Below are 16,176 nucleotides of genomic sequence, written 5' to 3' on the forward strand. Positions count from 1 at the left end.
CCCCCACTCAGGGGAAACAAACCAGCGCTTTGTGTGGACTCAAGACACGGACTGACAGTCTGGGGAAAAGAGTTTAGTATCAGCTGGGCTCACTGCACTGTAGAGACACATTGTTCTACTTCTGGCCACTGGCGGATAACTACCCAGGCTAATAAACTGGTGATGAGAACAGTCCATAGACTGACCGAGAGAGAAAGGGCTTACAGCACACTGAGATCACTGTATATGGAAAGGATGCATCAGTTCTATGAAGTTTTGAAAATACTAAGTAGGAGAGTGCAGATACAGAACACTAATGCTGGTCAAATGGAACCCAGAGAATCCACCGCCACAAAACACCACCTAACAAGAGGAGAGGTGGTGTTGGGTTTCCGCGAGACAGAGACGGAGGCTTTGGATGACCGTATGAAGCAGGCAGTCTTTAAGGCCAGCATTAGCATTTGTTTATGGTCAGTACTAGTGGTGCCATCCTGGTCAATACGCTCCCTGGAGGGTGGGGGGTGATCAGTAGTCTGATGGAGGGCCCTCTAAGGAACTATCACGTGGCAACGCAGCAGCAGTACCAGAGCTCCGGTGGAGATCAAAGGTCCCAAAACAGCCAAAGAAATGTCAGGGTAGTATTTGAACACCTCCACCTCAGAGACTCACAAGCAGCGGGTGAATTGCTTTTGAGGCTTTAAATAGGATCAGATGGGTTATACCGAAGAGAGTTCTACCACCTCTTATGTTGGGATAACGAACACTGAAAGTGTTCAGTGTTTGTGTTTTTACAACAAATAACACACATCTATTGTATGTTAAATGTCTTGGTTTGTCTATTCATGGAGCAAAACCATGCTGGTGACTGGTATTGAATCTATAAAGTTGCAAGCCTAAGGCAGGCAGGCAGATGTGGAGGCATTTTGTCAGGACATTGACTCTCAGCCATCTAAGATCGGCAGGTCAGCGCACTTGACCGGTGAGGCTCCAGACCGACTTTAAATACCAAAACACAGAGAAAGAGAGCGTGAGAGAATGGTGTGACATTTGAGGCCACCATGACTCCATGTCGCACAGTCCCTGCCTCTTAATTATTGGACGTGTGGCACATCAGTCCTATCGCAGCGCACCAGCCTTGCACACAGACACTGAGCCACCTCCCACCACTGCAGCTTCAATTATTCTGCTGCCTCTGCTCATTGTTAACCTTGGAGGCTGGTGACTGCGTGCAGAGTGCAAGAGGGAGAGCTGTGAGACTCACCTCAGGAACACAGAAGAGCCTGTTTATGGTTGACACTACCCTGATAGGAGCAATGACCATCAGCATCAGGCATCATCTGTGTTTACCAGAAAGCAAGGCATGACCTTCTCTGTGGTCTTGCGTGTGTGTGTGTCACACAGAATGGCTGCTGATCCAGCAGCAGTACCTCCCTAGGGCTTGCAAGGCTCTTAGCTCCACGACAGTCTCCCTGGATGGCTGTTTTTCCACCTAGAATTAATTCTATGGTTTTCCACCAGACACCCTCGCTCAGCCTGCCTGGCTGTTCTGTGGTCAGAGATGAAGTGCTCTTCTCTCCCTAAGGACTGGGGATCAGTGGGGCTGAGTGCACCTACCTACCCTGCTCACTTCTGAGGCACCCAGGATCACTTCCTCCTCTGGGGGGGGGGGGCTCCTGTTAATCCATCTCCGGTGGGGGACGGAAGGGGGAGCAGGCTGTGAGACCAGCTGGTCATCAGCTCCGACAAAGGAACCTGATGAATAGTGCTTCTGCATTAACAGAGACCTCGAAACAATGTTCTCCACTAGCTCATCACTTCTGGTTACCTCTCACCTAACACGCTCTTCTCAAAAGTGGGACTGAGCACATACACTATGATGACAGACAGATCCTTAAAACAAAATTGCAGAGATACAGACTAGAGGAAGTGTCCTTTGGTGTAGTTTCCCATGCTACTGAACCACTGCGCCACAGCTTCCTGCCGAGAGAGAACAAGCAAAAAAGAGAACAGTGGCGTGACAAGAAGGTAGAGCAGGGGGAACTAATGTGGTTTTTCAGAGAGAGGCCGGTGGCAGGTGTGATTTATCACCAGTCCTGGCCTAGTTCAGCCAGCAGAGTCGCAGGGGAGGCCCCTACCCTCCCAGAGAGATGGCTGGAATAGAGGAAGACAATATACAAAGCAGTACAGCACTTTATGGAAACAGTGTGTACGTCCTAGATTCTGGCTGTGAACTTCCTATACCTGGCCAGACATTAGGCTACACTTTTTTAGTGCATAATCTGTGGAGAAAAATACATTTAATTCTACGCATTTGCCATGGATTATGCGGTGTTCTTTTGCTCCAACATAATAAAATGAATACTGCTAAAATCAATGATTTTTGCATTTTCAATTCACCCGGTCTAACTTTTATTTTTGGCGAATGTTAGTTCTTTAAGACAATTATTTATTTTATTATTTTCAATTTTTTGAATATGTCAACCATCTTTTCTAATTATAGGGTGGTCTACATTTCTACTGTACCCATAGGAGCAAAGCAGGAAGTGTACCCATCATACTTTATATCTATACTGAACAAAAATATAAAAATGCAACAATTAACAATTTTACAGAGTTACAGTTCAATCCATGGATTCACATGACTGGGTAGGGGTGCAGCCATGGGTGGCCAGGCCCAGCCAATCAGATTTTGTGGGGGTAACTCAAAGGGCTTTAAAGACAGAAATGGTCCTTGGTTTCATCAGCTGTCCGGGTGGCTGGTCTCAGACGATCCCGCAGGTGAAGAAGCCGGATGTGGAGGTCCTGGGCTGGCGTAGTTACACGTGGTCTGCGGTTGTGAGGACGGTTGGACGTACTGCCAAATTCTCTAAAATGACATTGGAGGTGGCTTATGGTAGAGAAATTAACATTCAAAACATCTAGTAACAGCTCTGGTGGACGTTCCTGCAGTCAGCATGCCAATTGCACGCTCCCTCAATTTGAGACATCTGTGGCATTGTGTTATGACAAAACGTCACATTTTAGAGTGACCTTTTATTTTCCCCAGCAGAAGGTGCACCTGTGTAATGTCCATGCAGTTTAATCAGCCGTGGGGGGGGGGGCTTTATTTATTATATCTGGGGACTTAGGCATAGAATTTATATATATATATATATATATATATATATATATATATATATATATATATATATATATATATATATATATATATATATATATATATATATATATATATATATATATATATATATAAAAATTTAGACAGCCCGACCAAGGATTACAATGAAAGAAAAATCCCTGCATTAGGTTAAAGAGTGGGACAGGGGGTGAATGGAGATGTGAGATCCAAATAACACAAACAAAAACACAATGCTGACTTGTGAAAGAGAGACCGCTTAAAACAAATTATTCATATCAATAAATACAAAAGTGGAAGTGGTTACAGGACATTCAGTATTAGCAACGCGGTCCCAAATTGCCCTTTCCTTTGGACTACAATTATGACCCAAGGCTGAACAAACATACACAAGAGACTGGAGAGAGAAAAATAAACACTCCAATATCATCTGTCCATTTGTGCTCAAAAAGACTGAACGGAATTAAAGAGGAGGTCCCAGAGGACACTCTCGCTCGGGCATATTAGCCTGGTTGGCCTGTGCACGATAGGGCAGACAGAGTTGGGGGGGGACTGAGGGCTGTTTTCACGGCCGGGTGAAGCCCTTAGCACAAATAATATAATCAATTATTTCTCTCATTATTTTAGCCAGCTTACATATAAAACTTGAATAAAATGAAAATTGTGAATAACTCCCCACAGATAAATGAGAAGGGTGTGCTTGACAGGATGCACATAACTCTGCAATGTTGGGTTATACTGGTCTCAGTCTTAAATAATTTCCCCCACACAGTCTGAGCCTTTATTTAGTTTCATGTTACTGAGGGCCGAGAATCCACTCTCACATAGGTACGTGGTTGCAAAGGGCATCAGTATCTTAACAGGTCGATTTGCCAAGGCAGGATACCCGGAGCGCAGCCCGATCCAGAAATCTTGTAGTGGCTTTTGTTGCAATTTCGATGAGGCTCTCTTGTTCAGATATCGGTAAGTGGACTGGAGGCGGGGCATGAAAAGGGTAACTAATACAGTTGTTTGTGTCGTCCGTTTTGGGAAAGTACCTGCGTAATTGCGCACCCAGCTCACTCAGGTGCTTCGCTATTTGACATTGTCAAATGTAAGCTTGAGTTCATTAGCACACAAAAAAAAATCTAACAATGATGGAAAGATCTGTGTCGTCGTCCTTGTTAATGCAGACAGAGAAGAGCGCCAACTTCTTAATCATAGCCTCAATTTGTCCCGCACATTGAATATAGTTGCGGAGAGTCCCTGTAATCCTAGATTCAGATCATTCATGTGAGAAAAAACATCACCCAGTTAGGCCAGTTGTGTGAGAATCTCATCCTCATGCAAATCAGTCAGAAGTGTAAATTATGGTCAGTAGAGAAAACTAAGCTCATCTCGCAATTCAAAAATCTTATCAATAACCAGCGCACTTCTGTATGTTGTAAAAGCGTTACATGGTCACTGCCCATATCATTTCATAGTGCAGAAAATACACAATAGTTCAGGGGTATTTCTTCAACAAATTTAACCATTTTCCCTGTAGCGCCCAAAACGTATTTTAAGCGGTCAGGCATTCCCTTGGCAGCAAGAGCCTCTGTGGATGCTGTCGTATACCCAAGTGACGTCGGGAGCAACTGCTTGCATGCGCGTTACCACTCCACTATGTCTCCCTGCCATGGCTTTTGCGCCATCAGTACAGATACCAACACATCTTGACCATCAAAGTCCATTTGACGTCACAATGCTGTCCAGTACTTTAAAAATATCCTCTCCCATTGTCCTGGTTTGCAGAAGAGGATGTCTTCCTTAATTGACCCCCCATAAACGTAACGGATATATACCAGGAGCTGTGCCAGGCCCGCCACGTCTGTCGACTCATCCAGCTGTAACGCATAGTATTTACTGGTATGGGAATCAGTAATTGTTTCAAAACATCTCCTGCCATGTCACTGATGCGTTGTGAAACAGAGTTGTTTGATGACTGCATAGTCTGTATGTTTATTTTGGCCTATTCCCCCAGCATTTAGTTTCTAAATGTCTGCACTTGAGTGAAGGTTTTATTGAGTTTTGAGGTTCTGCACACACACACTGTGGCTGAGGAAAGGCACTACCCCCAATATAAGTGAACCCCAAATCAATGTTCTCATATTTGTGCCTCTGATGGTCCAACGTCCCGGTCTGCTGTTCGGTGCATTCCCAGGTAAGGGGGCAGTAGCTCTTCGGCTGCATCAGATTCACAGCTGTCAGCGTCCATGCTAGCTGGGCTAACTAACAACAAATGTAGAATTACTGATGCTAGCATTGGATGTGCTCGTAGTAGCAGTACTACCATACCAGTAGAGCTGGTAGTAGCAGTACTACCAGTAGAGCTGGTATGTGTCTCCATGGACACGGCCTTACTTTTTAAAAACATTTATCCATTTTTCAAGCAAATGAAGCACACAGCAGCTACGCTTGGCTACATACGGACCGTTAGTGGAATTCCCGCAAGAGTGTAACGGTTAATGTGATTGGATGTTAATTATTTTACTAGGCTACCTGTATTTGACAGTGTTGTTATTTCGCTGAGCACTAGATAGTTAAAATAGTATTTTTGGCAGTGAAACAAGGCTACTCAGGTGAGAGAGAAAAAACTCACCCAAATGTATAGCACAGTTGGAAAATATAAATGGACTGTTTGAAAATGTGAATTCATATTTTTATTTGGCAATACCTGCTCTAGACTGTTCAAATAAAATACTTTGGTCTTCAAATATTAGATACGGTCTAGTTGATGGACAGCTTAAGGTCAGGCAACAGCCTACATTACACCATGATGTATCACCTTGCTAAAGTTGGCTACTTAGCTCCCTAATAAATGTAGGCCAACTGGTTACTGTTCTGCACTAATCCCCTTAACCAGGATAAATGTGTCAAAACATGATTCTTGGCTCAGCATTTCCACGCACACCTGCAAATGTACTCAAAACAACCCACAGTTTAGATTTATCCTAGAGACATGAAACCGCACTGATGATGAGAGTAGGTATGGTCCCCTAGAGAGGACCACGTGTAACCACGCCAGCCCAGGACGTCCACATCCGGCTTCTTCACCTGCGGGATCGTCCGAGGGAGAGGGTGGAGGGTGCTGAGGACTATTTCTGTCTGTAATAAATCCCTTTTGATTGCCTGGGCCTGGCTACCAAGGTGGTGCACCTGGCTCCCAAGTGGGCGGGCATATGCCTTCCCATGCCCTTACACGGCAGCACCCCTGCCCAGTCATGTGAAATCCATAGATTAGGGCCGAATGAATTATTTCCAAAATCCTGATTTCCTTATATGAACTGTAACTCAGTAAATTCATAGAAAATTGTTGCATTTCTTATTTTTGTTCCGTATAGAATTAGAACGGCCATCCCAATTCAAGTAAATTATGGCATAATGAGCAGACTGGCAGCCATTGTGACTGTACCCATACGAGCAAAACATGAAGTAAAAGCAGGAAGCGTACCTATCAATATGTGCTGTGATTTGTTGATTCAACTCACATTATAAAAAAAATATATTCCATTGCATGACCCACATCAGTTAACATAATTTGAACATTCTACATTACCATGGAAATTACTGCATCACAATACCAGGCAGCCATTGCGAGTTTAACCATGAGTTTACCAGTCAAACTTGCAGGGTTAGAGGTTCCAATCCCATTGTATTCGTCTGCTACAACACCTTGCTTGTTTCGGCGAGGGGCAACAAAGTTCCATCCCATGTTAAAATCGCAGAAACAGACTCAACCGCACGAATGCCCAGCCATTCCAGCTTCAATCAAACTGTTCGTAAAAAAATATACAAATATTGTTTTAAACTTATGGCAGTTATTTTATTTTCATGACCATGAGTGTTCATCCATAACCGTCAGTTACACAGTAAGTGTGCCAGGCCTAGATGCGAGTGACACTTTTGTTGATAACGCAGATTTAGCTTACACTGCAGCCACTTCATTAACTCGCCAGCTCCTCAGATCTCTACCTGCAGTTGGTTTTCACGCGTTTGTTTACTAGCAGGATGCCGAGCGTAACTGATCCAAAAACAGTAATAACACAGGGAGAGACGTTCTTCAAACCTGTTCTGCAGACTCTGGGTGCAGACATCATCCACCACACCCACCAAGCATTTCAACCAGTCATTACATACAGGACAATGGGAGACCAATGGAAGACCAAGCAGATATATTCTAGCCGCAACGTAGCACTAGCAAGCCTGCTGCGCCGATTGCATTCTGACAAATGCATCTTTGTTTCAAACTAGAAAAGCAGGGAACTGAAAAAGTGCAGCTGCAAGTGTAGCTGTAAATTCTGACGGGGGCCACTGGGCCAAGTTACTGACAAGTTTATTAAGGTTATTGGGAGATGCTTTTGACAGTGACCTTGCCTTTCTTCCTAAAAAAGACAAAAATACTATGTCCTTGTGTGCTTTACTGAAGGCCTGGCCTGTTCTGCCACCAACCTTCGATTTGTGCAAATGTCTGTTTCTGACTGGTGTGTTTTGAGTGTAAAATGCCAAGCCAAGGGCAGGACAGAACATAGAGTGCTGGGACAAAAGGCAGTGATATTGGATATGAGTGGCTAGGTCGAGGGTGTCAGGAAAGGCTGAATGGGCTACTATGTAACCTGTCACAAGACTTCAAGACTGTTAAAAGATACTTCCACCGGTCTCCTCAACTTGATCCTCCAGAGTGGGCTGGGATGCGCCCACATCCATTTCCTCACAAGTGCCTGGGCCGGCGCATTCACGAAATGCTTTGCTGGCGCAAGAGGGAACCGCAGATAATTATTTTCCCAACAAGGACCTTTATCCATGAGCGATCCTTCTCTAGTCATTTACAGATCCAGGAGAGAATGACGTAGCCCTCTGCTTCTCAGAGACACTTGGTGGACATTGAAATTAGTCCGTTTCAGCACTCCTCCGTGTTTTTGTCACTGGCATTACGAGGCAGTGGTATTTGTGAAAACCACCGAGGAACCCTACTTAGCAGCAACACAAAAGACGCATTAAGGAATAGCCAGGATTAGGCATTGCGTTATGAGAAAACAGAGCTTGATGTTAAGAGATCAGAACATATGGGCGTGAGGGGAAATTCCTGACCGCTTGCTCTCTCCAAGGGTCCTTTTGGGTTCTGTTCTGTATAGTAGTACAAAAGTAGGGTTCAATGGAGGCAAGCTTCTTTTTTTGGCCAGCCTTACAGGTAAGCTGGTTCTGTTTGAGCTGCACAACTTGTCCCAAGCACGCAATTTCGTTCTTCCAGTGCAATACAACGGCTCAGTAATATTTCTAAAGGAAACAAACGTATAGGGAAAAAAACCCTGGACCGGAGCCAGTCGACAAAATGAGTCCCACAGCCCACAACAGAAAAGTTGAATACCCAAGCCGACAGTGAAAAATCTGTCGACGTACCCTTGACCAAAGCTCTTAACCCTCATTTGCTCCAGGTGCACCGCGCTACTATTGCTGACCATGTAAAACCTACACCTTTCACTGCACCTATCCGATGTATGGGACAATAAAACATTTGTATGTACTTTTTTACCATGCAAGGCTAACCAGATAAAAGCAATACAGCACACATAAGCCAGGGTCGCCAGGTGGAGCTCAAGTAAACCGCAGTGAACCTAAGACCCTGTCAGAGCATCTGACTCTCCATCTGTTCACACTTAAATCCCCCCTCCCCAAACCCTATATAGCAAATCCATCCCTCTACACCCTCCAGCCCAACCCCCATTATAGTACTAATTTGCCTTAATCGCATACATCAAATTTACCTTCTTGACTGTATGGCGAAAATGAATGCCTCATGGGTTGTGTGTGCCAGGTGTCATTGAGCATTGCTCAAGCAGGCTTCGGTACAGATATTGGGTCCGTGTAGTGGTGATGGCCTTAGGCCACCCTGCAGCCCACTGCTCTCCACAGTGAAACTTTGAAGGTGGTGTGAGACAATTATTGTCAATGACATCTGGCACACATGGTGGCGCATTAGACGGAGAAGACCGAGTCGGTCCAAGTCATTTTTATTGAACCTTTAATTAACTAGGCAAGTCCTTTAGGAACAAATTATTATTTACAATGACTACCTACCCCGGCCAAACCCTAACACGGACAACGCTGGGCATATTGTGCGCCGCCCTGCGGGAACTCCCAATCACGGCCGGTTGTGATACAGCCTGGAATTGAACCAGGGTCTGTAGTGATGCCTCTAGCACTGAGATGCAGTGCCTTAGACCGCTGAGCCACTCGGGAGCCCCATTTCAGCAAGCCATGACACCCACCATCTCTGATTGTTCCGAAATAGTTTCTGTAGTTAGGAATGCTAATCTTATCTGTTTCTATAAAATTATTTGGCTGAAATGTAATTTGATCTGAGAAATTAAGCTAATTGACTGCATCCATTTTAGGCTGGGTTTCTGTACAGCACGTTGAGAAATCAGCTGATGTAAGAAGGGCTAAATAAATAAATTTGATCCAAATTGGCCCTTTAATTTATAGGCTTGACATAATATTAAATAATTATAGCACCCTACATCCGATCATTTGAACAAAACGCATTCCTCCTATTGAGTAACGCATGAGGAATCCAAGAAAAGGTTACCCCGGTACACAATATACAACCAGCATACAGTATCTGTTCTCTGTGTCTGTAGTGTGGAGTATTGCTACTTCCACAACCTTTTATAAAATGTTGCTGTTTATTAAATGGAACACAACATCATCTTTGCAACTTTGGGTAGAAAACAAATGACATTTACTCATGATTAAAAATAAATGATGCTGTCACTCACAAGTTAAGCCAGTCCTCAATGAACGCAATTCAGTTTGCCCTCTCTTAGCAACCTAACGCTATAGCCCAACTCACATTGAATAGTCAAATGACAACTCTGTGAGGACTATCCATACGGTGCAATTCTCATATTAAGACTATTCCTACAAGCCCAAAACTGAGATGGAGAATTGGGCTAGTGAATAAAATGTGACAAGCCGCACGGCCGTTGTGTGTTTCAATAAAACGATTAGAAAACATCTCAATATGTATCGGATGTGTTCGGGACTTTTACCATTAGAAACCATAACATGGAAACCATTAGAACTGCTGTTGCCTAATGGTTTGCTTGTTCACCAGGAAATGGACCAATGAATACAGACCTTTTTGGAAGGGAATAACCACAGAGGGGACGTTTCCTAAAAGAAGTTACTAGATGCTGATATGACCTGATTATTATTTTTGAGACATCTGAATAACAAGCACACCAGGCACCATGGGCAAAATACACCCCAGAAGGGCCAGTCCTACCGTCCATTTGTTAACAAAAAAAAATGGCGCTGTAGGGAGCTAGAAATGCCATAAATAGCTGTCGTCGCAGGACAAGGTGCCCAAATGAGAACAGGCGATCATTTTATATTAGAGCGTTCTTTTATTGCTGGGTTCTCTCCACATTCATGACCCTGCATGGACCTTTGATGGCCCCCTCTCGCCGAAGCCCTCCTAGGACTGCAGGCAAGGGGACCATATGCTTTGTGTCTGCACGCAACACGGCTACAGACATGCGCTAGAGCTGTTCTGTCACACCATATTTGTCTCTCGGCTTAAACCAGCGCTGTGAACAGGGGTCTATTGGTGTGCGTTAGCGGCCCTGATTATATGCCTTCTGCCAGCCTCACGGCCTCCTGCACCACCAGGCTCACGGTGGCTGGGCTGAGTCAAGCAGGCCAGGCAATGCACCCTTGGGTACAGCCTCCCCCAGCAGCTTCGATCTGTGTCAGGAAACCCCAGTCTGCATCTAGCCTAACTAGCAGCCAGATTAAATATTAAACAACTGGATGTCTGTGTGTGCTTTTGTGAGTCTTAGAGCTATACTGAGCTGCTCCCCTAAACAACTCCCTCCTTATCCGTCTTAGTCCCTCCTCCAGTGAACATAACCACATGTTTCGTAACAGCCGCCCTTTGGCGAAGGGCGGCACAAACAACCACACACACGCTCTCTCGTCAACATTACGTCTGGGTACAAACTAAAAGACAACATGTGAGAGACACGAAGACTAAGGTCTAGGGTGACAAACCAGATTGTAAGCACAATCCAGTAAAATCATAGCTGAACAGAATGGCCTGGGACTCAGAGCACGACTCAAGTGGGCTCAACAGAATGGTCTACAACTTAGGCCTACAAGTGACTATTTACAAGTAACTACTTACAATGGTGTTCAAACTCCTGCTAGGGATTTTGCATTCTTCTGTTGTCTAACTGTAGCTCCTTATGACCTGGGATTGTGGACACAGACACTACTGGTGCCTGTGCAACTTGCTACTCTCCTCACCACCACTGTACAACATTAGCCATGTCTGAGAGCCTGACTCAGAACTTCTGAGCAGAAGCCAATGACTAAAAAGAATGGGCAAAGCCGTCGATCACAAGATACCATTCATTCCTGTGAAGACTCAATAGTGCATTGAAGCCAAATGAAGTCGATTAAGATGGCGTCTCGTGGAGACATAACATGTGAAGTTTGAGCTACTCCAGGGAGTGTCGTTGCAAGCGCTCAGTGATACCCCCTCTCATTGAGTAACTCAAGATGAAGGCCGACCGGGGTTCTGCAAGCTGCCGTTAGCAACTAAATAATCCTTAGAACTTCTTCTGTGTGCGATTTTAAAATAAATTGTTTCAAGGACATATATCTGGTGTATTAGAAGCAAAGATTGACATTTCCACATTCACTATAATGGGGGATCCTGTTTTCTGCAAAAAATGCCTGCAGTACCACGGTTGGCCTTGAATTTCTGTAGTTTCAATGAGAGGGGGTAGTTGTTATCCCCATGGCAGCAGCACATCTCACTCACTCGTCCAGGTCTGTCTCACTTTACCAGCCTCGCAGCACACTAAAAAATATGGGTGACAGGGCTTTCAGTTGCAGGGCTCCAGAATGCACTTCCAGACGAGTAGAGGCTGCTGGGGGGCTCATAATAATGGCTGGAACAGAATAAATGGAATGGCATCAAACACATGGGAGCCATGTGTTTGATGTTGATACCTTTCCACCCATTCCGCTCCAGCCATTACCACATGCCTGTCCTCCCCAATTAAGGTGCCACCAACCTCCTGTGTTCCAGACACTATTAGGGCTGCAGAGTGTCCTCCAGCTCAAGACCATGCTGTTCAGAAAAGCTTTCAAAGACCTCTGCTAATTCTGTTCTCATGTCCCCTGGATCTGGCGACATCTGTATATATAGCTTTGATTGTTGCCTGTGTTCTGGATTGTATTTATTTTCTGGTGTGACTTGGGTCTGATAAATGCGCTTTACAACTTAAACGTATTATAATTAGTATTAAGTCTTGAGCGCCATTATCTTCCACAGCCATTCCCTTATACTGGAACAGGACAATGAACACATCTGCAAATTGAGACGAGAGTCAGGCAATTTGTTCCGCCCCAGTGCTCTGGTGTAAATGAGTATGTTGCATGGCCAGATAACCATCCAGCTCCCCTAAAATAAACAAGGGACATGCAAGCAAAGCCTTGGTGATTTTTCATGTAGGAGGAGTGTGGGTGGGTGGAGGAGGGAGACTCATTCCACAAAAGCCTCCTCCCTCTGTTACCAATCGGTCCATGCTAACCGGATTCCTTAGGACGTCCCTACCCCATTGAAGTTGAAATGTAAAATGGTTAGGGCTATGGCAAGGGTTTAGGGTAAGGACATCCCAAGGATTCCAGATAGCACTGGCCGTTTCCAATCCCACTGGATCATGCAGTTATTGCAGGCAACATAGTGAGGTGCCAGCCAGCTCCTTTCATCTGCTGAGTCCGTCTACACATTTGATATCATGCAGCACGCCCACTCCACTGCAGCATGAGCCTCCTCTGCCTGTGACTCCAACAGCAAGCATCCAAAGGCAGAAAGAGGCCCGTTTCTCCTCTGATTCCTACTCCCTGCTGTCATCAGTGTTAATCTGAACAGAGAGCAGGCAGCCTCCTACCCCAGTTGCTTTGATTCCCATTGTCAATGGTTATCCAATGCAAGAATAGGACATACAGGTAACATCATACCTTGGTGTACACAGTCATAAGCCCCCCAGAATATTAAAGTAGCTACAACATTCACCCAAGATAGTGTTTGGAATATGAACTAATGACATTTAAACCACTTTCCAAATAAACAATGTTCTTCCTGCATTAGTTAGTTACTATGCTCAATTGATTAAATACTGATTAAGTTAACACATGTTTACAGATGCGTGACAGGCAGACAATCAAAACAGCCACCTGTCCCTTGGGAGTTTCTCATGGTTGCATGCCTTGATTTGACCGTGCATGATAATGATTTGGACGGCCAATATAGGCCACAATGTGTGCTTAATTATAACCACTGGTTGCTTACCTTGGGTAAATCTCTGAGTTGGTTGGCGTCGAGGAGAAGCTCTTCCAGACTGCGGCTGTAGCGGAATATCTCGTCGGGGACATTTTGCAAATTGCAATGTCGCTTGTCCACCGACTCGACGTGGCGGTTACAGCGCCACAAAGGGATACACTTCAGCATGTCCGGCTGCCGTATTGATTTGGTTGCCGGTGCTACTCAACAATCCGCATCGGAGAAAGAAACGGGGAACGGTTGTGGGGGAGGAGGGAGAGGAAAAAATATCGACAGTGACAGATAAGAGTGGACGTCGAAATCCCGCTGCTCCCACGTCGATCCAAAGAGGCTAAAAAATCCGGTTAAAACCAGGGACAGAATTAATTCCGATCGTCAATTGATATCCCAACTCCAGTCCTTTTCGTTGGCTCTCAGCGACTCAAATCAAACTAAAATGTGATTGATACATACAAATATAATAGCTAAAGTTATCTTCCTTGATTGTTAGCTTAAAGTCGATTCTCATTAAAATGCCATCATATTGATAATCTAAAAAAACTACTAAATTAAATGAACGTCTTCATTTCCTTACTTGTGCGACAATATTAAATGCAGCTCAGTCAGCGTTAGCTAACACTAGCCCATTTGTTATGTGATACAAGGAAGCTGGCCGTTCCAGCAAGATAGCCAACTAACTAGGCAAATAGTATTTGGCTCCCCGTTACAAATGTGTGTTCTGCTGCTTGATGCGAATAGTCCCGTGTAAGCACACCGAACGACCTTTCGAAGTTACGTATGGAGATGGAACTCGTTTGTGTCGCGAGCTAGTCGCTAACATTAGCCACCTTTGTGATCTCTCGTGCCTCTTTAGGCTACGGAAACAAACTGCAATATAACGACCTTAGGAATTCAAAACCGACAATTGGCAGTCATTCAATAACTATTTGCACTGAAAATAATAACCAGAAGTCATATGAAGCGTTTAAACCAACAAATGTTGAACCCACAATATCAGCAACAGGATTATGTTCACTAAACCGGAGGTACCGCCGCTTTGTGGCAAGCTGCGCTCGTCTGGAGGGCCACGCAGGAGTCTGGGGGGATGCGGGCAACCTGTGTGGGTCTTCGGGCTTTTGTCTCAGTCTTCATTTAGCGAACAAACATACGCTATTTGACCAAATACCGGCCTGAAGGAAACCTCTGTAGTTAAATACTCCGCTGGGGAGTTTCCTCACTCTCCGGCCGGGTGTGTGGTGCTGTTGTAAAAATGTGGTGGGGAGTGCTAACCACAACCTTCCAGCTCCGCCCAGTGGCTCCTCCTTATTGTTGTTGTGGCTGGGTGTGCATGATTTACACCCCCTTTCAACTGACACCTCCCAAAGGTGCAAAGACGCACTTTCTACGCCGCTCATCTCATGGCGCACACATGTCTACCAAGTGCATACTCAACATTTACTTCATAGTAATAGACATCCAACTAGAGATAATATTGCATTATTTTTTACAATTGTGGATTCTTGTTTTTTGGAGGACAACTACCGCCCTCCACGCGGGTATGACTGCACACGCCGGCCAGTGCGAACACACATACACAGGAAAATAAAATCAAGTGCATCCATTCATTCCTTCTCCCTCCCTCGGCAAGCACCCAAAACTGCACATATGTAATAGCGACCCCAAGGGGCTAGGAGGTCTTAAATGTGCCTTTTAGAAGATGGTTGCCTTTAGGTTCGTGGCGAAACCACTCTGCTTTTGTTGCTTTATACCCCCATCTAGCGGTAATGAAAGCAAAGTAGATTTAAACTCAGCCGAATTCAGCAAATGCGTAGGCCTATCGTAGATTGTCATGAGTGCGCCCGCTGACAGGTAGACATGTGACCTCATTCATGCTTACTGAGGAACACTCCACTCAGTTCTCTTATATGGAGGTGGAGTTGAGTATTGATAACTGTTCGCACGATTTGCTAGTAACATTGAAATCCCATTAGTCGATACTTGTAAAAATGGCAATTCTGAAAATGCTTACCTGTACCCATGTTTGTCTTGTACAACTACAGTCCTTCAGCAGGGTGATACAATTCAGACTTTTAATACAACTTTTATATACTGAAAAATATATGTAAAGTGTTGGTCCCATGCTTCACAAGGTGAAATAAAAGATAGCAGAAATGTACCATATGCATAAAAAGCTTATTTCTCTCAAATGTTGTGCACAAATTTGTTGACATTCCTGTTAGTGGCCATTTCTCTTTTGCCAAGATAACCCTGACAGCTGTGGCATATCAAGCTGATTAACCTTCATGATCATTACACAGGTGTACTTTGTGCTTGGTGATAAAAAAAACACTAAAATTTGCAGGACCTCCACATCCAGCTTCTTCATCTGCGGGATCGTCTGAGACCAGTGACAGCCGATGAAACAGAAGTATTTCTGTCTGTAATAAAGCCCTTTTGTGGGTAAAAACTCATTCTGATTGGCTGGGCCCGGTTCCCCAGTGGGCCTATGCCCTCCAAGGCCCACCCATGGCTGCACCCCTGCCCAGTCATGTGATAGCCATAGATTAGGGCCTAATGAATATATTTCAATTGACTGATTCCTTATATGACCTGAATAAAATCATTGAAATTGTTACATGTTGCGTTTATACTTGTGTTCAGTATAGAATACAACCAACTTTTTCCTAATTTGTGTCGCTCATCTGGA

General features: G+C 44.6%; 1 protein-coding gene across 15 annotated transcripts in view; it reads right to left on the reverse strand.

Moving 5' to 3' along the window:
• LOC129859353 (protein scribble homolog) overlaps nt 1-14,782 on the reverse strand; it is a 107,200-nt gene extending 92,418 nt beyond the window's left edge. For 8 of the 15 annotated variants that reach the window (XR_008760152.1, XM_055929017.1, XM_055929016.1 and 5 more), the window contains exon 1: nt 13,500-14,782. Coding sequence is in view for 14 of the 15 variants with exons in the window: in XM_055929017.1 (XP_055784992.1) it covers nt 13,500-13,658 (159 nt within the window). In the remaining variant the exon portion in view is untranslated. The remainder of the gene's footprint in view (nt 1-13,499) is intronic. The other 7 variants (XM_055929022.1, XM_055929015.1, XM_055929021.1 and 4 more) reach the window with 3 other exon arrangements.
• Between the last annotated feature and the right edge of the window lie 1,394 nt (nt 14,783-16,176).

This window comes from Salvelinus fontinalis, chromosome 7 (assembly GCF_029448725.1).
Source record: "Salvelinus fontinalis isolate EN_2023a chromosome 7, ASM2944872v1, whole genome shotgun sequence".
Classification (NCBI taxonomy): Eukaryota; Metazoa; Chordata; class Actinopteri; order Salmoniformes; family Salmonidae; genus Salvelinus; species Salvelinus fontinalis.